At 45.6% G+C, this 25,320-nt stretch overlaps 1 protein-coding gene across 9 annotated transcripts; it reads left to right on the forward strand.

The window, feature by feature from the left end:
* The first annotated feature begins 5,706 nt into the window (after positions 1 to 5,706).
* On the forward strand, positions 5,707 to 18,243 carry ZBTB24 (zinc finger and BTB domain containing 24). 9 transcript variants are annotated; one of them, XM_044388824.3, is made up of 8 exons: positions 5,707 to 5,854; positions 6,165 to 6,355; positions 6,512 to 7,495; positions 9,734 to 9,901; positions 10,369 to 10,452; positions 11,116 to 11,199; positions 14,567 to 14,648; positions 15,643 to 18,243. In XM_044388824.3, the coding sequence occupies exons 3-8, from the start codon at positions 6,517 to 6,519 to the stop codon at positions 16,358 to 16,360; spliced, it is 2,115 nt and encodes a 704-aa protein (XP_044244759.2). In that variant the 5' UTR covers positions 5,707 to 5,854; positions 6,165 to 6,355; positions 6,512 to 6,516; the 3' UTR covers positions 16,361 to 18,243. The 9 variants fall into 9 exon arrangements, 7 of the variants coding, with proteins under 7 accessions (XP_044244759.2, XP_026367441.2, XP_026367444.1 ...); XM_026511656.4 differs by having other exon boundaries at positions 6,165 to 6,345; positions 15,643 to 18,242; XM_026511659.4 differs by lacking the exon at positions 14,567 to 14,648 and having other exon boundaries at positions 6,165 to 6,345; positions 15,643 to 15,886.
* Positions 18,244 to 25,320: the final 7,077 nt, after the last annotated feature.

The following is a 25,320-nucleotide window of genomic DNA, read 5'->3' on the forward strand; positions in this document are numbered from 1 at the left end:
ACAGTACTCAAGACAGTGTCGTATTGGCAAGAGAATAGGCAAACAGATCAGTGGGACAGAAAAGAGAGCCCACATAATTATATACAGTCAGCTGATCTTTGACAGAGGAGCAAAGACAATACAATGAAGCAAAGGCAGTCTTTTCAACAAATGGTGCTGGAACCGGACATCCACGTGGAAAAAAATGAATCTAGACATAGATTTTACACCCTTCATAAAATCACCTCAGAATGGATCACAGATCAAAATGTAAAATGCAAAACTATAAAATCTTTATAAGATAACATGGGAGGAAACCTAGATGACCTTGAGTATGGCAATGACTTTTTAGATACAACAACAAAGAGCATGATCCATGAAAGAAATGATTGATAAACTGGACTTCATTAAAATGAAAAACTTCTGCTCTGAAAAGACTCTGTCAAGATAATAAGAGGACAACTCTCAGACTGGGAGAAAATAATTGCAAAAAAAAAAAATATATATATATATATATATATCTGCTTAAAGACTGTTATTCAAAATATACAACAAGCTCTTAAAACTCAACAATGAGAAAATGAATAACGCAGTCTAAAAATGAGCAACTGACCTGAACAATTAACCAAAGAAGATATGCAGATGGAGATATGCACATGAAAAGGTGCTCCACATAATATCATTAGGGAAATGCAAATTAAAATGAGATACCACTACACACCTATTAGAATGGCCATGATCCAGAACACTGACAATACCAAATGCTAGTAAGGATGTGGAATAACAGGAACTCTGATCATTGCTGGTGGGAATGCAAAATGCTACAGTCGCTTTGGAAGACAGCTTGGCAGTTGATTGCAAAACTAAACAACTAGGGGTGCCTGGGTGGCTCAGTCGTTAAGCGTCTGCCTTCGACTCAGGGCGTGATCCTGGCGTTCTGGGGTCGAGCCCTTCATCAGGCTCCTCCACTGAGAGCCTGCTTCTCCCTCTCCCACTCCCCCTGCTTGTGTTCCCTCTCTCACTGGCTGTCTCTATCTCTGTTAAATAAATAAAATAAAATCTTTTAAAAAACAAAACAAACAAAAGAAAAAACTAAACAACTAAACATATTGTTACCATATGAACCAGCAAGCTTGGTATTTACCCAAAAGAGTTGAAAACTTATGTCCACACAAAAACCTGTGCAGAGATGCTTATAGGAGTAATTGCCAAAACTTGGAAGCAACCAAGATGTTCTTCATTAGGTGAATGTATAAATAAACTGTTATATCCAGACAATGAAATATTATTCACCACTGTAAAGAAATGTGCTATCAAGCTATGGAAAGGCACGGAGTAAACTTAAATGCATATTGCTAAGTGAAAGAAGCCAATCTGAAAAGGCCACATACTGTGTGATTCCAACTACACGATATTCCAGAAAAGGCACAAGTATGGAGACAGTAAAAAGATCAATTGATTTCAGGAGTTAGCAGTGAAAGAAGGATGAATAGTCCGAACACAGAGGATTTTTAGGGCAGTGAAACAATTCTGTAGGATACTATAATGGTGGATTCATGTCATTATACATTTGTCCAAATGCATTAAATGTTCCTTCATGGAGAATGAGCCCTAATGTAAACTGTCGACTTTGGGTGATAATGATGTGTCTGTGTAGGTTCACCAACTGTAATAAATGTACCACTCTGATGCTGGAGGTTCACAGTGGGAGAGGCTGTGCATGTTGGGGACAGGGGGTGTATGGAAACTCTCTGTACTTTCTGCTCAATCTTGCTATGAACCTAAAACTATTCTACAAAATAAAGTCTATTTAAAAGGGGAAAAATTGGTGAATTTTGAAAATATCACTCCACTGAAGACTTCTTTCTTCCACTGTTGCTGTCGAAAAGTCAGCTGTCAGTTAACTGGGTTTCTTGCATAGGTAATTAGTATTTTCTTTCTACATCAAGATCTCTTTATCTTTGATGTTCTGCACTTTGACTACAAGGTATCCAGTTGTGAATTTTTGTTTGTTTAGCCTTCTTGGAATTTATGTTTCCCAAATCTGTAGATTGGTGTTTTGCACCAATTTGGGGAAATTCTCATCAGCATCTTTAAATATTGTTTCTCTCTCACTCTCACTTATCTTTCTATCTGGAATCCCAATTAGATTATATGACAAATCATTCTTATTTTGTTCTCTGTGTCCCTTGACCAAGCTTCCATACTTTCCATCTTCTTTTTTTCAGACTAGCTTTCTGGAAAATATTTTTAGATTTACCTTTTAGGTGGATCAACTTCAACTATTTAATCTGTCCACGGAGTTTTGTACGTGGTTATGTGTAAGCATTATTGAACTATTATCCATTGATTTTTAAATTTCATGGATTACATTTTAACTTTTAGAAGGACTTTCTGAGTAGTGGTTCTTTTTAAAATCCTGAATGGTTACAAATTTTTGGAGGAGACTTTTCCTCCTAACCTGGAGCCAGATATGTTCTCTTGCTCTCTCCTTTTGCGAGGAGGCAGATTTTTTTTTTCCTAGCCCACCCTTTCATGGAGATTGTAGCCCTTTTGAGGGGCCTGGTTTCTGCAGAAGATCTCTGTTCTGACTCCCTACCTCATACACATCAAAGGCATTGTCTTCTGGTCCCAGTGTACCCATTAAAACCTAAGCCTCTAGCTTCTGGTTTCACTAAAAACCATGGTTTAGGATTTCCATGGCTCCAAGGCTAGTTTACTACTCTGATTTCAATTCCTTCTATTTTTTGGCCCCTTACTTTCCTTTAAGTTCTGTTATGCATTTTCTGATGTCATTTCTAGCTATCCTGTAGTGGAAGAGTTTTTCATAATTTTCATAAAAGGCTTTCATAATTTAACTTCCTGTGTTGTCAGAATCAGACATCCTTTCCAGTGAAGATAGTCAGATAAAACACAGGATGCTCAATCAAATGTGAATTTCAGATGATCACATACATTTTTTTAGTATAAGAATATCCCATTCTATATTATTCATTGTTTATCTAAAATTCAAGTTTTGCTGGATGTCCTATGTTTTTATTTGCAAAATATGGCAACCTTACTTCCAATCTCCTCCCCCGTCATTGACTGTGTTCCCAGTCATAGGCCTTTCTGTCCCTCGAAAGTAGCAAGCTCACTTCCAGTCTCAGAGCCTTTATGCTTGCTTTTCCCTTACCTGAAACATTCTTATTCCAGATCTGCATAAAGCTGGCTCCATATCATTTAGATCTCAGCTCAGAGTCACCCGACTCACTTCACTTTCTCTGCCAATCTTCATCATCAGTCCTTATAAAGCTTAACGCTTGCTGAAATTATATGATCTGTTTACTTGTGTTTTTGTCCTTTCTCCTCTTAGTAGGGTGTAAGGCTCACGAGGGCAAGGGCCTAGTTAGTTGCTGTATCCCCAGCATCTGACACAGAGCCTGGCACTTAGTAGGCAGTGAATAAATATTTGTTGGATGAATAACTGGCAGCCCAAAACCTGTTCTGCAAGATTCAAAGTTATGAAGATCAGCTGAAGGTAAAACAGCTGGCCATAACCAAAGAGAACAACAACAAATATTTCAAGAAAAGCCAATACGGATCCTAAACAAAATTGCCTTGAAGGACTAGTCTCTGCGGTGAGTGGCAGATGCTGAAAGATCCCTGAGACCCACCTCCCATCACAGAGCTTGTGCTGTAGTGAGCAGGGACTGAAACAGGGAGTGGGAGTGCCTGGCTTAATTGGGCCCTGAGTTATCTTCAGCTGTTGGATCGAGGACCTGCGTAGGAGCAACGTTTTTCCTGCAGTTCTGTGACAGTGAGAAATAATGAGGTCGCTGACCCCTCAGATTGACTTCTCCTTCTGCTGATGCAGAATTCAGGCAGAGCCCCCCATCTCACTTGGACCCCCACAAATCCTAGGGTTTAGAGGCAATTCAAGACAAAGGGAAAACCTCAGAGAAGGGGCTAATTTAATACAAACTAGTAAAATTTTAAAACAACCAGGCTGGTAATCACATCTTCAGTTTCAAAATCTTGGAGGCTGGGGCACCTGGGTGGTTCAGTCGTTAAGTGTCTGCCTTCAGCTCAGGTCATGATCCCAGAGTCCTGAGATTGAGGCTCACATCGGGCTCCCTGCTTAGTGGGGAGTCTGCTTCTGCCTCTCCCCCTCCCTTCTGCTCATGCTCTCTCTCTGGCTCTCTCTCTCTCTCTCAAATAAATAAAAATCTTCGAAAAATAAACAAGTCTTGAAGGCTAATAGATGGCATGCTGGAGATCTGGAAGTGCGTATCGGGAGGGATAAATTACAGATGGTCCCTGACTTATGACAGTTTGACTTAGAATTTTTCGATTTTACGATGATGCGGAAAGCAATACACATTCATTAGAAACTGTACTTCCCGTGTTGAATTTTGATCATTTGCCAGGCTAGCGATATGCAGTGGGTCCCCTCTCGTGACGCTGGTCATGCAGCTCCCAGTCAGCTGCACAATCATGATGACGGTACACAGCCCACACACTTACAACCACTCTGTACCCATACAGCCATTGTTTTTCACTTTCAATACGGTATTCAATAAATTACAGGAGATAATGAACATTTACTACAAAATAGGCTTTGTGTTAGATGATTTTGCTCGACTGCAGGCCAGTGTCTGTGTTCTGAGCATGTTTAAGGTAGGCTAAGCTAAGCTATGATGTTCAGTAGGTTAGGGGTATTAAACGACTTACAATATTTTTAACTTAAGATATTTTCAAATTACCATGGGTTTATCATGACACACCCCCATTGTAAGTGGAGGAAGATCTGTATAAGCAATTAGGTATTGGTGAATCATAAGCTGAGAGGGTGAAAATGCTGAAATCGTTGAAGAGAGAAGTAGGAGGGGACTGGCTGGGACTTGTAGACCATATCAAGAAGTCTGGCCTTTATTTGGAAGGTACATGGGAGCCACATTGGATTTTAATCAGGGGAATGACTCCAGTCTCTGGGAGTGATCTGTACTTGGAGGGATCTCCCTACTCCTGTGTACTGGAGAGAATAGCACTGCAGCTAAGACTGGTCAGAAAGATGATGAAAGTCTGAATAACGATAATGGCAATTTTCTTCATGGTAGATATGAATTAAACCAGACACTAAATCCATTACCTACCTAATCTTGTTTACCCCACAGTTACCCAACGTAGCTAACACTAGTGTTAACATCTACATTAAAAAAAAACAACAAAAGCCCTCCATTTTACAGGTAAGGTAAACAAGATTGAGAGGATAAGGAACCTGCCCAAGATTACTCAGTACCCAGATCTGTCTGACCAGATAGAGCGCCTCGCTTCACTCCCTTGGACTAGGCATTGTTAGTGGGAAGGAACAGGAGAAGACAGATGTGCAAAGTAATTAGGAGGCAAATAATAATAATAACTATATTAGCGTTCGATGATGACAGTGATGATGATGGTAATGAATGTAAAGGCGATTTCATTCATTGGTCAGACATTCGAGACCTCAACGCGAGCTTCCGCATCTGGAAAGAGACAAAGTTGACTAAGGCGCCGGTGAGATATATTATATCGAATCCGACATAAAACTTACACAATTGCAGAGTGACGACGCCACGCCCCCTCCGCCGCCTCCAGTTCACCGCGGTCGCTAGAGCCGCTCAGGCTCTCCGGGCCGCCCCGCCCCGCCCCGGGCGCCTCCGCGGCCACGTGGTCCGGCGTCCGCGCGCAGGCTCCCGGCGCCGGCGCTTCCGGGTTGGCGGCAGCGGCGGCGGCGCAGGGGCCCAGCCAGGGTGGCGCAGGGACCCCGGCGGCGGGTTCTGCGGAGCGGGGCGCCAGGGCGGGCCTGGCGCGAGTGCGCCCGCCAGGCCGCGGGGTGGGCCGTGCGCCCCGAGAGGTAGGTCCGCCCCGGGCCCGCCGACCGTGGGCGCGGCGTCCGCGGCGGTGTCGAGCGCTGCCCAGCCGTAGGCTCCCCTGTCCCGCCCGAGGGGGCCCGGGCCGGGAGTGGGGGCCCGGCTCTGCGGGCCCCGGGCTCCGGGGACTCGCCCGCTCGCCGCCTTGCGCGCTGTCTGGCGCCGGCCTGGGCGATCGTGCCACCCCTTCCAAAGCGAGGCCCGATGCGCGGCAGGTTATTGCTTAATTGCAGCCACCCTCAGATTCATTTCGCTCTTGTACATTTTCTTTGCCCCTTCTCTATGTTTTCACAGACCAAATGGTTAATAATGCGTGAAATCGAGACACGGTTGTTCCCATTCTGATCTGTGTGCAACTGCGGAAAGTTAGTGCTGAGGAAGGACTTTCCAGATGGCTGATTCCCATTCCTTCATTTTACAGAGGAGAAAACAGACCCTGAGAAGTACCATGGATGTTGGAAATTCATCCAGCTAGGTAATCACGGGTGAGACTCGCAAACTAAGCTTTTAAGTCGACTTCTGAAACGTGGTAAATGGTAAAATGTAGTTAACAGTGTGAAGTGAGTCGTAGGTTCACTTGGGCAAGGATTAACCTGTTAGATGAGGCTTCCTCCTTTTTAATCATTATTTTCTGATTTCAGGCTTCATGCTTCTAGGCCTCTTAAAGAAAATGGCAGAAACATCATCAGAGCTTTCTGGGCAGCTTGTTATACACTCAGACACGCACAGTGACACTGTTCTAGCCAGTTTTGAGGATCAGCGGAAGAAGGGCTTTCTCTGTGACATTACATTAATCGTGGAGAATGTGCACTTCCGGGCTCACAAAGCCTTACTTGCTGCCAGTAGTGAATACTTCTCAATGATGTTTGCTGAAGAGGGCGAGATCGGCCAGTCCATTTATATGCTGGAAGGCATGGTTGCCGACACATTTGGTATCCTGCTGGAGTTTATCTACACGGGTTGTCTCCAGGCCAGTGAGAAAAGTACAGAACAAATCCTGGCCACCGCTCAGTTCTTAAAGGTCTATGACCTGGTAAAGGCTTACACAGATTTTCAAAATAATCATAGCTCCCCAAAGCCAACGACGTTGAACACTGCCGGCACTCCAGTGGTGGTGATTTCTAATAAGAAAAATGATCCCCCAAAACGGAAGCGGGGAAGACCGAGAAAAGTCAACAGTGTGCAGGAGGGGAAATCACAACTGGCTGCAGAGGAAGAAATACAGCTGAGAGTGAACAATTCAGTTCAAAATAGACATAACTTTGTGGTGCGAGAGGGAGACAGTGGCATGCTGAACGAACAGACTCCAGCAAAAGAAACGGAAGGCCCTGCACCTGCCTGTGAGCCAGGCAGAGGTCAGGAAATTCCAGCTGAAAAAGATGAGAACTGTGATCCCAAGACCCAGGATGGGCAGGATAGCCAGAGTCGGTACAGCAAGCGCAGGATTCGGAGGTCCGTTAAGCTGAAAGATTACAAACTTGTCGGCGACGAAGACGAGCAGAGTGCAGCCAAAAGGGTCTGTGGAAGGAGAAAGCGCCCGGGTGGCCCTGAGGCCTGTTGTAAGGACTGTGGCAAAGTGTTTAAGTACAGTCACTTCTTGGCAATCCACCAGAGGAGCCACACGGGTAATTCTACTTCCGCAGCGTCATGGAGCGTGCTCCGGAGTGATGATGATGATAGCTTTCATTCATTGTGCAGCTCATATGGGATGGGCATTATAGTAAGGCCTTTGTATCCATGTTACTGCATTTAGTTCTTACAACAGGCCTATGAGATAGGGAATGTTATCCCCATTGGGCAACAGATAAAGAGACCAAGTCCTAGAAATAATTTGCCCAGATCATCCATTTAGTGACAGAGCTGGGATTTGAACCCAGGTAGCCTGACTGCAGAACCCTGTTCTTTTTTGGGGTCATTGGTTCAAGGCTTTCATGCCCGGGTGTCAGACTCTAGCCAGACTTACTCTGCTTTCTGATTCATGAACATTCTTCATCTTGACTGTAGCTATGATTTTGCCCAGGTCTGTGGGAATAGCCATCTAGCTGTAAATGTCTTTTCCTTTCTGGTCCTTCTGGCCCAGCGCTGGCCAGTAGACCTGTTTGTGAGGCCGGAAATGTTCTGTATCTGCACTGTCCAATATGGTGGTCACTAGTCACATGTGGTGAGTGTGACTGAGGAAGTGAATTTTGTATTTTAATTTAACTGGCACCATATTGGACAGTGCAGCCCTAGGCGGAAATCCCTTCCTCCTTTGAGCCCTCCCTTAGGTAACTCACTCTGCTTTGGGTTGGGTTGTAGTTACCAGTTATATACGCCTCAACCTAATTGTAAACTTAAGTATAGGGGCCGGTAGTACTTAAGTGTCCTCTCATCCAGCGGATCTAGCCCTGTGGTTCTCAGCCTGACCACACAGTACAATCACCTAGGGGGCTTCTAAAACACCCAGTGACTGGGCACCAGCCCCAGAGCTCCTGATTTAATTGGGGCCTTGGTGTTTTTGAAAGATGGGTTGAAAACCTTGAATTCTGGTTCTTTAAAGTAGACACTTGGGAAATATTTCTTGAACTGTAAGAGAGGATAGTTTTTAGCGTTAAATAGTTCTATAACATTTGTTAAGGAAAACAGCATGTAGGATCTTCCCTTTTGCCCCCAGTATTCTGAAATTTTGCAGTGAATCACTTTAGCATGGGTCTGTTTTCATCCCATTTCAGTGGCTACCAGTAGATCCATACAGTTTGGAAACTCCCGCCTTTCAGTTCAGTGGCTCTCTCCCGTCGGTTTTCTGTGCTCTCTTTTTCTGGACTCCCTGGAATTTGGATGTTGAACCTCCGGACCCACCCTCTAAAGTCCTTACCTCTTACTTCCCAACACTTTTGGCTCTATGTTCTGGGAAGTTTCCCCTTTATCTTTCAACTCTTAGAGTTTTATTTCCACTCTGACCGTTTTACTTCTGGGAGCCCTTTTTAATTCTCTAAATTCTTTCTTTTTTTTTTTTTTTTAATTACTATCGTGAATCCTCTCTTTGGTTCGCAGTGTAGTATCTTCCCTCTGTAGTATCATCCCCCAGTCGCTTGTCAGTTTTTAACATTTTCTTCCCCTTGGGCAGCCTCTGTTTTCCACAAGTTGCTTTTTTTTCTCATCTGTTTTGGTATCTGTTTCAACTACTAGAAGGCCTTCCTTGAATGGTGGTTTTTTAAAAAATTACATTTAATCCCATGTTGGAATGGGTGACTCCTAGCTACTGGCCACCGTGTGGGTGCGGAGCGGGCCTGTAGACGGCAGCCTCCCTGGGGGTGGCGCAGCTGGACCCCACTCCCTCCCTGACGCCTGGAGGCGCTGGGCCTGGGTGCCAGTGTCTAGAGCGGAAGCAGGGGAGAAGGCTGGGCAGAGTCTCATCTCCCCAAATATAAACTTGGACTTGCTGTCCCTGGGGCAGTCCCACTCCACTGTGCCTGGAGACCCTCGTTCCAGAGACTGTTTGTTTTACCCTCTTCGGAGAACACCCCCCATCCTTTGTTGGGGAGCAGGCCAGTCTTCTGGCTACTTCGGCTTAGTCGAGGGGATCTCAGTGCCTTTGACATGGATTGTCATTTATCCCCCGTTTGTAGAGATAACAGGTGCCACCAAGTCCCCAGCATTGTGGAGGCTCCATCTTAGGTTGTATCTCAGCGCTCCTCGCTGCTGGCGTCTGCTTCGTCTGTTCCCGCTTGCCAGATTTTATTGCTGATGTGTTCTCTCCTGTTCTGGGCCTTTGGGATAGGTGCCTGTTGCGAAAAAAATCCCTTTATTGTCGTTTTAATTTAGGAGGAAACGGAGAGGTACCTGTTCTTGCTCACACCATGCCTCTGGGGCTCTCATTCCAGGGGAGCGACCTTTCAAATGTAATGAGTGCGGGAAAGGCTTTGCCCAGAAGCACTCCCTGCAGGTCCACACCCGGATGCACACAGGCGAGCGGCCCTACACCTGCACCGTGTGCAGCAAGGCTCTCACCACCAAGCACTCACTGCTGGAGCACATGAGCCTGCATTCAGGTAGCTGGGCTTGCACCGGAGGGCCACCTGCCACCGGCTTCCTGGGCGGGGCGCTCCCGGGGTCCAGATGGTCTTTTCTCAGCCTGGTGTCCTCTCCCGCGTGGTGTCTGCCTCTGCCAGACCGCAGTTCAGAGTCATGCACAGTGTTCTATCTTAAACTAAGGGCTTATAAAGCGGCTGCTGGGAGCTCAACGCACACACATTTTGTTTAACTCCCAGAGTTTAGAATTATTTTACTTTGGTGATTTTGGGGAAAACTTGGATTCTCCAGTTCTGCCCCAGTCCCCACCGCTCCCTACTGCCTTACATACCTTGGCACATTTATGGTACTGTGCTTTGACTCTGAGGGCATTTGGGTGTGTGGGCAAGTCACTTGTATCATTCATGGAAAATGAGGACCTGGGCCTGCCGTGTTATTGTTCTTTATAGTTTTTGCATGTTTTAGTGTCTTGTTTTTTATTTGGCAGGACAGAAGTCTTTCACCTGTGATCAGTGTGGAAAATATTTCAGCCAGAAAAGACAACTAAAGAGCCATTACCGAGTTCATACAGGTACAATAAAGTGAGGGAAAATTTGGATTGGTGGGGAGAGACACAAATACTAATTACTTCTGAAACAGGGTCATACTGTGGAAGATAACTAGTATTTAGGGAAGGAAACTTAGAAAGCAATCTAAATTAGATGTCTCTGTGTTATTCTCCACTACCTTGTGATTTATATTTAATTTTATACTACAGTTTTGGTGCCATACTCAGAAACCCTACAGAATTGGTATCTTTCAAAAGTGCCACTTGACTAAGAGGCTGCCAGTAGCTTGGTTATTAATGGTGCCTAGACAGAAATATCGCCACCTCCTAGCTGTCGGCCCAGGCTTTTTCCCCCCTAGCTTTTTCTCCCCTGCCAACTGATAAGACATAAACGGGTTGGGAGTGACGTTTGACATCAGTCAGCCACAGTCACACCAGCACTTCCAGAGAAGAAGAAAATTACTTTTGGGGAGATTGAAGGGGTCCCAACTCTCCTGGGGAAGCAGTGAATTGAGATGCATAAGAAAATATTAACTGTTACCAACTGAATAAAAAAATGACTGTTGTTTTATTAAAGTACCATATTTAAAGTGATTATTTTTCAGGGGAGTGCTTTAACACAAATCACTGAAGAAGTGCAGGGGGAGCACAAATACGCACTGACACTTTTTTTATTGTTGCGACAAGGCCACTCCTTACCGGAATGCAGCCACTGCCACCGCAAATTCATGGATGTGTCTCAGCTAAAGAAACATCTACGAACACACACAGGTAAAGCTGCCGTCTCGTCCTCCCTTCCTGGCACACTTCACGTTCTCCAAGGACTGAGAATGAGTCCCCGCCTCCGGCTCCAGTGTATTACAAATTGGGTGGGAATTTTAGAAGACCGTCTAAAAGCCCGAGGCGGAAGGCTTGTCCGTGCCGTTCTGTGGGGGATCCCATCTCTATGTCTTAGCAACGCAGAGACAGCTTACTGAGCGCTATTCTTGTATGAAAATTCATTGGAGGGGCGCCTGGGTGGCTCGGTTGAGCATCTGACTCTTAATCTCAGCTCAGGTCTTGCTCTCAGGGTCGTGAGTTCAGGCCCCCGCATTGGGCCCCACGCTGGCCGTGGAGCCTACTTAAAAAAAAGAAAAGAAAAAAAGAAAAATCATTTAATACCACAAAATAGTACCAGTCTGAGTCTGGTTCTGTGTTGCACTCTTAGTGGACTTTAGTGCTGCAGATGACGGAGGTAACTTTTTCAGAAGAGAAATAAAAGGACGCAGACACAAAGGTAGCTCAGGCACGGAGGGTTCTCCCACTTCTCCGCCGGAACCAGTACTTACAACTGAAGCATCGCCACCTCCGGAAGAGTCAGCTTCAGGGACAAAGAGGAGGCAGGATCGATCAGGGCAGGTCAGCTTCCTTCCTTTAAGAACAGCAAAGTCAAAGTGTGGGTCTTTTAGACCTTTTGCTAAGGAGCACTTCAAAATGAACCTGTTAGATTTTCTAAGAAAAGCTTCCTCCTACAGTTTGGTTCTTTAATGATTCTGCTAAACTGTCTACTAAAATTATGTGTCAGATTGGTTTCTGCTGCTTTGGCCATTTTTTTTTTTAAACACAAATTTTTCTCCTTAAAAGTAATTTGTTTTCTTAAAATAAGTGTCTCATAGGGTAGGAGTTCTATGAAAAGGATCTCTATACAGTCTGTCTACAGACATTATCATCAATAGGTTCCGTGACATTTAATTCACCCATCTAACACGTAGTCACAGAACCACTCCTGGGCCCCGGGCGCCGCTCTCTGTAGGCGCGGAGGCTCAGTGGTGTCAGAGCCTCTGCTGTGGAGGGGCTGCCGCTTGTCCAGGGAAGACAAAGAAAAATGAGTACATCGCATGATAGGTGGGGGTCAGTGCCGCGAAGAACTAAACACTGGGTAAGGGGACAGGATGTGGGAAGGGGAGCCGCCCTTTTACGTGGGGACTTGTCTGAGGAGGCCTCACTGATGAGGGGACACCTTGGACAGAGAGCTGAATGCCTGGGGAGCGAGACAGCCACTGTGGCTGCCCAGGAGAAGGGCATCCCATGCAGAGGGCACAGCAGGTGCAAAGCCCTGAGACACAAGAGCTTCCAGCTTGCCAGAGAAATGCCCAGAGGCAGTTGTGACTGGGCCTGAGCCAGGGTGGAGGGCGTCGGAAGGCCCCGCGTGGGTGCAGAGCAGAGGCAATCGGAGTCTGCGTCACACGGGGCTTCTCAGCTGAGCTGCTGAGGCTTAGGCCTCAATCCCCGGAGAAGCTTTAAAAAAGAAAAAGCCTGGTCCCAACCCCAGAGGTTCTGACTGAATTGACCTGGGGTAGAGCCTCAGAACTGCCATGTGTAAAAATGTCCTCGGAGAGTCTGTTGTGGGCTTAGGTTTCAGAACGTTGGAGGCCACAGTGAAGACTGGATTTTGTTCTGAGTGAGAAGACTGTAATGAGAGCAGCGAGATGATATGACTTAGAATTTTAATAGGACCGTCCCGGCTTCCGGGGGCGGGGGGGGGGGGGCGGCGAACCAGGGGTGGCGAGAGCCCCTAGGCAGCTGTTGCGGTAATCGGGGGCTTGCACAGCGTGGTGGCCGTGGAAGTGGTCACGAGTGGCCCGGTCCAAATACATTCTGAAGGACTGTGTGTTCCTGGAAAGAATTTCCGTGATTTCGAACATTTGCCACGACTCACCCAAGCTGGCACCAGTGTCCTCTGCCTTGCTGGAGCCTGGACAGATGTCTAGCTGAATTCTCCAGTAGAGGCTGTGAAAGGGAAGCCACCGGGCCATCCTCCACGTCACACTGCACACATCCCCGGCTGCTACCTAGTTAAGTGGGGTTTTGTTCTTTTCTTTTCTTTAAATTCATAGTTCCCTTGCCTGCATGAGGACCACTTAAATTTTATTTCCGGAGGACGTGACAGTCTGTCAGTCGTATGCACGGCATACAGACTAACGCTGAATAAACGGTTGTTGAAGCTTTATGAATTCCTAGTGGAGTCTGGAGTGGTCATGTTTTGCGTGGGCCGTAGTTTCCAGCCTGTGAAATTCATTCAGTCATCAGGGACTTCTGGAACAGTATGCCAGGCCTGAGTCCAGGCACAGGGGTACTAGGAGTGGACGAGCCCACAAAGTCTCCTCCTAAGAATGGGGGAGATGGATAATCAACAACTCGTACAGTCTGTGAGGTGGGGCTAGCATTGTGGGAAACGGACTCGGACAACAGGACTAAAGAGCGTTGGGGGTGGGGACAGTGCTTTCGGGGTGATGAGGCCTCTGTGCTGGGAAAGTGACGTTTGAGCAGAGACTTGAAGGCAGTACAGAGGGTGAAGCACACCGGGAATCCCCTAGGCGAGCCGTGCTGGGGGAGGGGTGGTGGGTCCAGGAGCCCTGCACGGGGCCAGCTCAGGGTGGGGTGTCCAGTGACTCGCCACCGGCCCGGGAAGCTGAGCAGTGAGCAAAGGGAGAGGGCCTGGTGATGTTAGAAAAGTTTAGGGCCAGGACTGAGGGTGGGCAGACAGATCTGTGATGCCTTGTAGGCCTAGGGCTTTGGTTTTCATCTCGGATGGGAACAGGGAGCCTCTGCATTGTTTGCAGCGGAAGCGGGAAATGATCGGACGGCCAGAGGGTCTCTGTGGTTGCTGCATGAATTGAGGACAACAGGGAAGCTGGAACCGAAGTGGGGAGACCCATTCGGCTGCTGCAGAGAGACGGGGGTGGCCTGGACGGGGGGTGGCAGTGAAGGTGGTGGGAAGTGGTCAGACAGCTCTGGATACATTGCGGGGTAGACGTAAATGTGAACAATAGGTAAGTCACCCGAGTGCACCAGCGTCCCCAGGAAGGTCAGGTACGAGAGTTGTGAGTTGTCTCAGGGTGGACCGTATGGGAGTAAATGTGGTGTGTTCTCTTGTTCCCTGTGTATATCATGTTTTTAAGGGAAGGAACCATACTTACACTTTGTATCCCCTGGGCACTAAGCACACAGTGCTTAGGTACACAGTAGGTGCTTGGTAAGGGCTTCGTTCATTCATGCTCATTAAGGTATTGCCTTTTTTTTTCTTGATATTGTGAAACTGTGGGGTGATTTTTGCTTACTGTTGGATGTATATTTCTAAACGCTGTCCCATTTTTAGGTGAGAAGCCATTTACTTGTGAAATCTGTGGCAAATCTTTCACGGCAAAGAGTTCTCTTCAGACCCACATCAGAATCCATAGGTAAAGTTTCACAGATAGTTTTCGTATATGGGAGTCCTCATTCAACCCTGGAGTTCAGTGGGGTGACATATGTTACTTATACAGTCCTTTCCCCCAAATTATTACACGGGTAGAATTTTCTGTGTAGTTTACTCTATTTTATCTTTTCAATAAAGCAGTTCGTCACTTAGGCAAAAATCAGAAAAACTGGTTCTGGCCAGCAAAAGTGTGCATTATTGATTTCATTTCTTGAATTTTTATTTTGGGCTGGAGGCTGATCCAAAGCTTAAATCTTCAGTTAAAAATAAATATTAAATTTAATGTTTTCTGAATAAATGTTTTTGTTCATACAACTCACAGATTTGATTCAGTAGTTCTTCTAAGACATGTAATTAAGGGTTACTCAACTTGGTTTTTTGTTTGTTTGTTTTTGAGAGGGAGAGAGGGAGCTGGGGGGCGAGGGGCAGAAGGAGAGAGAATCTTAAGCAGGCTCCACACTCAGCATGGAGCCCCACACAGGGCTCGATGTCACATCTCTGAGATCAGGACCTGAGCCGAAATCGAGAGTCAGAAGCTTAACCTACTGAGCCACCCAAGTGCCCCTACTCAAGTTTTCAATGTTGAAGTCAATCACATATACTTAAATTTGGCCACAAGAATCTAAAAGTTGGTAATGAAAATGAAAATAAAACAAAAAGGAACTTTATGTGTAATATATGAATATTTGCTTTCTTATCTAAAATACAGACTATAAAATCATAAAATGTTATCACATGTAGCCCAGCCCCCTCCACCACCCTCTCTCAAGAGAGCAGCCCCGCCTTATCTTTTTCCTTTAGGGTAGGAAACGGAAACCCCTGAATGTTGTGACTTGCTCTGACTCCTTAAGTCAGTAGAAGAACCCATGGCTTATGACTCCCAGTCGAGCTGATTTTCCTCTATTCTTGACTTCTCCCTAAATAATCAGGAAGTAATAAGCAGAGCTGTTTTTAAAGTCAAATGTGTATCTTTATAGAGGAGAGAAGCCCTACTCCTGTGGCATATGTGGCAAATCCTTCTCAGACTCCAGCGCCAAGAGGAGACACTGCATCCTGCACACGGGCAAAAAGCCTTTCTCCTGCCCTGAGTGTAACTTACAGTTCGCTCGCCTGGACAACTTGAAGGCGCACTTGAGAATCCACAGCAAAGAGAAACCTGCGGCAGACGCCAGTGGCGTTCCCGGCAGTAGTAATACTGAGGAGGTCAGGAATATTCTCCAGCTGCAGCCCTACCAACTCTCTACATCCGGAGAGCAGGAAATTCAGCTTCTTGTCACCAACTCCGTACATAACATCAACTTCATGCCCGGCCCTAGCCAAGGACTCAGCATCGTCACGGCGGAGAGTGCCCAGCACGCGAGCGCAGACCAGGCCGCCAACCTCACGCTGCTCACGCAGCCGCCGGAACTGCAGAACTTCATCCTCTCGGCCCCGCAGGCGCAGGCAGAGCACATTCAGGGCCTCAGCGTGATGGAGAGCCAGATGGAGCCCCCGCAGGCCGAGCCCGTGCACGTGATCACCCTCTCCAAGGAAACCCTGGAACATCTGCACGCCCAGCAGGAGCAAACAGGGGAGCTCCACTTAGCAAGTGCTGCGGATCCGGGTCCACACCTGCCACTGACAGCGGAGCCCGGCCCGCCCCCGCCCGCCCCCCACGCGCCCCCGCCAGCCCCGCCGAGCCAGGAGCAGAGCTGACCTGTACCCGTGTTTGATCCTGTTGGATCATTGATCTCTTCCCCAGCGGCCAGCTGCAGCCGTGCGCTGGAAGGCAGGCTTTCTGAACAGCTGGCGTTCAGAGCCTTGCAGAGATGTGAGAGCGGGTAGTCGTCCGGCTTTCCACCCGGGCCGCAGGGTGTGCGGTTCGTGTCTTGTCCTCATGTGCATTTAGCATTGAGTGTGGACGAGTGGTTTTCACTTTCCTCTACTACGGCTCTGAAAGTCTTGAATGTTCACGGCTACACGTTATGGTCTGGCTGACCTTTCCAGTTACATTTTTTTAGAACAAAGGAAGTCTTACATTGGTTGAACTGGGGAGAATCGTAGGCAACACAGTTGCTTCCACAAGATAAGTCAGGGCTGAATGTGACAGATGACAACCTTGGAGGATCTGTCCTTCTGGTATCTTCTACGCCCCTACGACAGAGTCACTGTCAGCATTTAATCTCTGTGTGGTACAGCGGGCTCTTTGTGTCATATTTAAAGTAGAGTCAAAGACATAAACTAAAAGTCTATTTTAACTCCAAATGTATTTAATAAAGTCAAAAAAGTACAGGATTATTTTAAAAATTCTGAACTCAGCTTTTCTGAGAAACATGGATTTGCATATTTTTTTGGATTTACATATTTTTTTAAAAGCAGGTTATTGAAAATTTAATTTTAAAGTCTAATTAAAGTGTGAAATTGGATCAAGACATTCAGCCCATAAATTCTGAATTTTTGTCACCAGTGATACTTGTTTGATGAAGTTAAGACTATCCCAGTTATCCTGGAATATAAAATTTTATTTGGTGTAATTTAAGTGTCAAATATACTCTACTGAATGCTAATTGATCCTGAAAATAATCTGTGTATTGTGTCTGATGACTTTCTGGAGGTGGGACCTTATAATCTATTTTTATTGCAAAGTAGGTTAAATCTCACAAAATGGACACCTCGTTTTAAAAAGTAAATATCTTCACCTAATCTTAAAAATAATTTGAACCTCAGAACCTTACTACCCTGTCTGTAACTGTGGTATGATTTTAAATAATTGTCAAAAGTTGAAATTACATGTGGCTTAGGTTTTCAAGCCCAGTGTACTTTACTGAATACTTTGACTGCTTTCTCTCCAGTCAACTGATAGAAGATTTTGGAGAGAAGAGGATGGGCACTAGTACATCCAAGTTAACATACTGCTGGTGAGAGTAGGGCTAACCCACCCCAAAATTAACAGGATCTTGGCATCAGTTACTTTCTCGCTTTAGACATCTTTGATTTCTACCTGAATCAAGGAGGTTTTTTGGAGGTTAAAGTAATAGAATTCTTCAGGTTTGAGAGAAGATGAAAGCATTTTTTTCACATACTTGCCAATCATATTTTATTATCTGTAAATCACAAAATTTCTAAAATGTGTATCTTAACATGTATCAGCCAAAGTAATGTTTAAATCAGGCCTGACTAGAACCAAGACACAATTTTTACAAAACCAGTTATGATCCAAATATTATTTCAGGTTCTTAGTCATTTAAACTAGTATCTACTTTAACCTTATTCTTAAAATATAGAGTTTTTACCAGCTTTTCAAAGCTTACTGGCCCACAGTTTCTCCAGGAGATTCACAGTATTAACATAAATGAATTTTTAACTACTCACTCTGGAGAGCTGGAGAATTATTCAGGAAATATGGTTATATAAGTCAGGTTTAACTAGCTGTATGACAGTCTACCTCTGCACTAGGAGAAACAGAATGTGGGCCACATGTGATTTTAAATTTTCTAGTAGCCACATTAAAAACAAAAAGATGAAATTAATTTGAATGAAATTATTTAATCCAACGTGCGCCAAATATCATTTCAACATGTAATCAATATAAAAACATACTAAGATATTTTATATTCTTTTTTTCATATTAAGTCTTCAAAGTCTGGTGTGTATTTTCCACTTAGTACACATTTAATTTGGATGCTAATGTTCTTTGGACATACTTGATCTGTATTTAGAGTTCATACAATTTACAGTTGAAAACCTAGATTCACATACAGTTGCAGACATACTTAATTATTTTTCAATAACTGAAACAATTATTGTTTTAAATTTATATTAAAATTAAAACCTGGGGCATCTGGTCAGCTCAGTCGGAAGAGCATGCGACTGTTGATCTCGGGGTCGTGAGTTCAAGCCCCACATTGGGCGTAGAGATTATTAAAAAAAAATATACTGGGAAAAAAAAACCCCACCACTGGATGCTCAGTCACACCAACCATATTGCAAATTCTTGATAGCCACGTGTGTGGCTAGTGGGTTCTGTTGTCTATGACACAGGCTTACCTGTTTCTAACTTGAGAGCCAGTCTCAGCCATAAAAGTATCTTCTGGAAGAGTTCTGGTTTGTTTGACCAGATGTCAAAGGGAAAGGAGGAAATGAGAGCTTTATAAATCTAGCTTCTCTTTTGTGTCCCAAATACACATTCTGCCCTCTGAAATCCCAAATTCTAAAGTTCAGTGCCTCTGTATGCAAAGGAAATGTTATGTACAGAAAAATGTTTCTATTGTTTGAGAAATTGCCGGCTCAATGTTTCACAACTTATTTTGTACTAAACTTGTACAGTTTTTTTTTTTTTAAGATTTTATTTATTTGACAGAGACACAGCGAGGGAGGGAACACAAGTAGAGGGAGAGGGACAAGCAGACTTCCCGCTGAGCACGGAGCCGGACGCGGGGCTCGATCCCAGGACCCTGGGATCATGACCTGAGCTGAAGGCAGATGCTTAATGACTGAGCCACCCAGGCGCCCCCTAAACTTGTATAGTTTTTTAAATTGTTTTAGCAAATGCAGAAATACAAAGTGTACTTCATAGGAAATAGAATATTATGCTTTGGGTTACTGAAATGCACCGTATCACTTTCAAAAATTAATCTTTGGTTGTCTCTCAGTAGAGGGCTAGCCTTGGGAAGACTCGAGCTCCTGCCATCAAAATAAGTTATTTATTCATGTGCTTGCATCTGCTGCTTTTTTTTTTTTTTGTAAGTACTTAGCTAAGCACCATGGCCAACATGGGGCTTGAACTCATGACCCTGAGGTTGAGAGTCACATGCTCTACTGACTGAGCCAGCCAGGCACCCCTGCATCTGCTTTTTGAAACTCTCTCTACCTCTACTCTATTTTCTGCAGTTGGTTCCTGGTTTCTAAGTGTTGTGAGCAACCGGTTAAATAATGCTGAAGATTATAATGATATTCTCATTATAAATGCTTGGATAATAATGTCTGCCACTTACTGAGTCTGCTGTAGGGCAGGAGTGAAGCCAAGTGTGTTAGGTCTGTATCTTATCTTTGTGCTTCTCAGCTTGCTTCTGTGTCGTGGCGCACAAAGCAGGACTTACACGGCAGCCTGCAATTAGGGGACTCGAGGCACCTCTGGCCATGACTGGCATATTTGCTTGCTAGGGCTGCCATCACAGATAGTGGACTGGGTGGTTTAAGCAACAGAAATATATTTTCTCAATTCTGGAGGCTAAAAGTCCAAGATCAAGTTGTTGGCAGGGCTGGTTTCTTCTGAGGTCTTTTGGTTTCTCCTGAAAAGAGGTTTCTCCTGACCTCTTTTGCTCCCTGTGTCTTCACATGGTCTCCCCTCTGTGTGTTTTGTCCTAATCTTATAAGGACAGCAGTCGATATTGGATTAGGGTCCACCCTAATCCTAATGACCACATTTTCACTTAGTTACCTCTTTAAAGGCCCTATCTCCAAACAGTCACATCCTGAGGTACTGGGGTTTAGGAGGTCAATGTGAATTTGGTGGGGTACACAATTCCCATAACCGGCATCTGGAATGAGGAGAGAAGCTGTCTCAAAGGCAACTATAACCTGTCTGAAGCACAGTCTTATTTTACTTAATCTTCATGACTCTTCTATGGGGTAAGTAATGTGCCTATTTTGCAGATGAGAACACTGAGGCCCAAACAGATGAAGTTTCTTGCCCAAGGTCACACAGTAATTGGCAAAGCCAGACTGAAGGACGGGGCCAGCTGATCCCTCTATGCTGCTTCCACCAGACGGGCTTTCCATCACCAGTCTTTTGATACTTTAATCTGGATTTCTATTTACTATGATCTGTTTGATGTAACAGGACTTTTTTGACTAAAATTGAGAATCTGAAGCACCTGGCTGGTTTAGTCAGTAGGACATACAACTGATCTCAGGGTTCGTGGGTTCAAGCCCCATGCTGAGTATAGAGCTTACTTAAAAATTGATCTGTGTCTGACATTTTAGCACACAAACTTTTTACATAAAACAATAATTGTAAAAGGTACATAGTCTTTGTCCTACAGAAATGATAACTACCTTATTAATATTCATGTTAATACATTTTTTAAAGATTTTATTTATTTATTTGACAGCGAGAGAGGGAACACAAGCAAGGGGAGTGTGAGAGGGGGAAGCAGGCTTCCGGCCGAGCAGGGAGCCCAATGCGGGGCTCGATCCCAAGGAATCACGACCTGAGCCGAAGGCAGATGCTTAATGGCTGAGCCACCCAGGCGCTCCTCATGTTAGTATTTTGCTACTATTGATTTAAAGCTTAACAGAAATTTACCAATTGGATGAGTTACTGCTAACATGAAAATGTCTTAACATGAGCTTCTGTGAGCTTTTTTTTAAACTCCTGACAGGATATTTTATGTTTAGGGCAGACTTTTTTTTTTTTTTTTTTTTAAGAGAGGGGAGCGAGAATGCAAGCGGGGGGGTGGGGGGGCCGGCAGAATGAAAGAGAGAATCTTAAGCAGGCTCCACACCCAGCATGGAGCCTGATGTGGGGCTCAGTCCCACAACCCTGAGATCATGACCTGAACTAAAACCAAGAGTCAGACACAACCAACTGAGTCACCCAGACGCCCCTTGCTTGATTTTTGCTACCCTTATTTGTTAAGCATTGAGGTGAATTATTATCCTCACTTTTCAGACTAAAATAAGTCTAAATTCTTAAGAGTTGAAAGAAAACTCTTGGTCTTACTTTTGTAAACAGCAGGCTTGGAGGAATGACTCTGAAAAAATCCCCCCTGCCTTTTGTATACAACAGATGTCAAGGAATGACCTCTAAAAGAAGCAGGAATGTCACTGTGATAGTTTATCTAGCTTTCAAATTCTTTGCACATAATTAAGCAACAAACTTTTGTTGGCTGTAATATATATCTATATATAATATTGTATATATATTTTATACACACACACACTGTATATCTAAAATCATTGTCACCTAAAATGTACCACACTAGGAGAGCTTTTATTATTTTTTTTTAAAGATTTTTTGTTTTTTTTTTAGAGAGAGAACACGTGAGAGCATGTGAGAGAGAGGAGGAGGGGCAAAGGACGAGGAAGGAGCAGACTCCCTGCTCAGCAGGAAGCCCAAGGAGGGACTGGATCCCAGGACTTTGGGATCATGACCTGGGCAGAAGGCAGACGTTTAACCGAGCCACCCAGGCGCCCTAGGAGAGCTTTTAAAGTAAAGTTCATTGAATCATATTTTCAACAAAATGTAGGAACGTGAACACATTTAGGTAACATTAGCAAGACTTTGTAGCCTTTTTCTTTTATTTCTTTTTTTTTTTACGTGAGTCTGAAAAGTACTATATCCAATAGGACATGCGGAAGGAGGGAAAAATTCGAGCAGGGGTCAAGTCAGAGAACTAACCTCCTTGGTCTTACCGTACGGGTTTATTATTTATTTTGAATTTTAGTATCCATAGATTAGTATCTTAATATCCAGTAGATCATTTAAAATACGGATTTGAAGGTTTTCCAAAAGAATAGTTTGGCTTTCGGTTTTAGGTCACAGTATTTTTATCCTTGTTGAATGAAAAGTTAAACCGAAGCCTCCTTAGGCTAAATTGGAGTTAAAAACAAAACTCTACATTTTAAACATCTCCGTCTCAGAGACAATGCTAGTATGATTAAATGGCTTCTGGACAAATTTGCCTGTAATCTTAGCGTTTGAAGTATAAACGCGCTCATTAACAAAAACACGGCAAGTGTTTACATTGATCCTGATCCTGTGTGTGCTTTTCATCTCTGTCCCCTGTGCTACCTGGGAGTCTATGAAATCAGCATCTTTTCTCTCCTGGAGACACTACTGGAATAGAAAGCAGCATATAGAGGAATAAGTTTGCAGGAAGAGTAGAAAAGAATGAGGGACCCAAATCTGTGGTTCACTCAGTCTTGTCAGCTGAGAGAAAAAGCTAGAAGCCGTTCTTGATAGGGCCTCCTCTCCCCTGCCAGGCCCCACCCATCCTCACCTGCTGTCAGTTTCACCTCCGACTATTCGCAATCCATCCACCTCTCCCATCTCCACTGCTTCACCATCACACTCTGGCCTGGGCTCCTGCCGAGGCCTGACCCACCCTTGCTACCCCTCCTCCCCTCCCCTTTCTCCACTGGAAGGGGTGATCAATTTGGGCTCACCACTGTGCCTTTAGTGGCAAGCAGAGGGTCTTGTTAAATGAATGGATATTGTGTTATTAAGGCAAATACGATCATGTCTCTGCTTCAAATCCTCCTGCAGATTCCCACGGTATTCAGAATAAAATCCAAAACACAGCTTCCTCTTGGGCCCCTTCCCCATTCTCACTTGCAGCCACACTGGTTTCCTTGCTGTTCCCCAAACACACTCAGCAATATCCGGCCTGAGGGCTGGAGGCAGGTGGTTTCTCAGGCTCAGAAGGTTTCGGCCCCTACTCTGTCGGATGAATGTCTGCTCACCTGTCACAATTCAGTGTATGTGTCACTTCCTCCGGGAGACCTTCCCTGACCATCTAACTGCAATCAAGCCACCCTGTCGTATCTGCTCACGGCACTCTACACTTTGGACTCAGCTCGTGACTGTATTTACATCAGGAACTGTGTCTGCCTGGTCACACTGCAGCCATAGCTCCTGGCCCAGAACTGTGGGTGTGTAGTTTGACCTCACAGGCCTACAGGTGGAAGGCCATGTTGCAGGGTGGCTGAGACACGTCACCTGCAGTGCAAGGGATGGCATTGCGGGGACACAGAACACAGTGTGGGTCAGAGGAAAGGGATCCTGTCTTAATGGCTTGGGGTTTGGGCCTTCGAGTCTGCACATTAATTCTTAGAGTCACCAACATAGACATAGGATTTTAGAATTGAAATGGGCTGAGGAGGCTGAGTTATTAAACTGCCTCTATTTAGAAATGGTAAGGCTCAAGCATGCTGGGTGGTGACTTTTTCAAGGTCACACTAAGCTAGTGAAGCAAAGCTGGAATCCGACCAAACCTTCTGGATTATAGACCAGTAGAGTCCCACTGCTTTATGCTCCAGTGTGTATCTTTTATAGGCAGAGAGTGAACCTCGGAGTCAGCAGATTTTCAGCACTGAAGTCATTATTGTTCTGTGATCTTTTTTAAACACAGATTTTACCATTTATCACTCAGAGGGCCACATAATCCTGTTTGGCTGCAACAGCAAAGTCGTTGAGTCAAGGGCCAGATTCTGTTGGGCCTTTGCAAATACACTAAGTTGAGGCAGCCAGTTGTCTGCATCTGCTAATGAAAGGGAAATGCACGAGGTGATTCCAAAAGCCTGGTAACCCATTTATAGTGGACTTGAGAATACTTCTTACACTGTGTATTTAAATATGGGTGTGGCTGATTTGGGGCACATTTATTTCAAGCCAAATGACAAGTCACACTCAAGAGCTAGGAAGGGCCCTGGCTGGGAGGCTGCCCTAGTTTCCTGAGTGTGACCTGGCTGAGTTCCCTGCCTCTCCTGGCAGAGAACAGGCATTTCCCCTGCCTCCCTTCCCCTGCCCGCTTCTCAGCTGGAGCTGGGAGCAGTGAGTGTTCAGGTCTTACCGGTCCCTAAGGGTTTCCAGGGGAAAGCAAAGTGAGAATACAGAGGAAGGGAGACCCATAGGCCACCCAGCTCTTTCTGGTCCCTGAATCTCAAGGAGAGGGACCCTTGCATTTATTTACTTTTTAAATTTTTTTGTTTTGTTAATGTTTCTCGTGTAACCGTGTCACTTCCTCTAAGCAAGAAACAGCTTCTTCCAATGCCGGCCTTTAATTTGTCACACTGGACCCACGCGGGTGTGGGGGAGTGCACACATCTGGGCCCCGTACTCGCTAGCTCTGCCGCTTGCTGTGTAGCCCGCTGCAAGTTACAGAACCTCTGTGACCCTCAGTTTCTCTGCCAGTAAACGGGACTGTTGCGATCACTGAAATTATGGTTATACTTATAGGAACTGCTCAATAAACGAGAATTGAGGTTTTATTAATTAGTTGAATGACTTTGGGTACCTTCACATCCAGCCATTTCCTTATCAAGAATTTGAGGAAGTTGATCCCAAAGGTCCCTCAAGCCCTTTTCAGTATTGACAGTTCTGTGCGTCCTCTCTCCAAAGCCTGCTTTAATCCCGGAGATCTAGCCTCTCTCCCACACACCACTATTTCCCCTTCGTAGTGGTCGAACCCCACCCTCACCCCCACTCCACCAAGACCCTCTTCCCCTCTCACTTCTCATGCCGCTGTGGAAGCTGCAGACAGCCACGTTCCAGGACTTTAATCCGCGCCCACTGCCCTCAGCCCGGGTCTAGGGGCAGACTTGTCGCGGGGGAGGCGGATCCCGAGCCTGGATCCATCGTGGGAGCCCGGGCCCGGCCGTGGATCATCTGGTAGGAGAGATGAAGAGAGCACCTACGGACCCGCCAGCTTCTGCAAACTTCTTGCCCAGCCCGAGCGCCCTATCCGCCGGGCGCTCGTTAGCGGCTCGCAGAGTTGGTACCGCGCAAGAGTGGATGGCCTCGCCTGCCCGGGACGCGCTAGCTCCGCAGACGCGGGCACCGGGATGGAGCAGGGGCCCCGGCGTGCTGTCGGGCTCCAAGCGCCCCGGACCCTGGCTCCTCAGTCCCCGCCAGCCCCGCCCGGGTATCCGACCCCCATGCGGAACCCGGCGTC

Source organism: Ursus arctos, unplaced genomic scaffold (assembly GCF_023065955.2).
Source record: "Ursus arctos isolate Adak ecotype North America unplaced genomic scaffold, UrsArc2.0 scaffold_13, whole genome shotgun sequence".
NCBI classification, from domain to species: Eukaryota; Metazoa; Chordata; class Mammalia; order Carnivora; family Ursidae; genus Ursus; species Ursus arctos.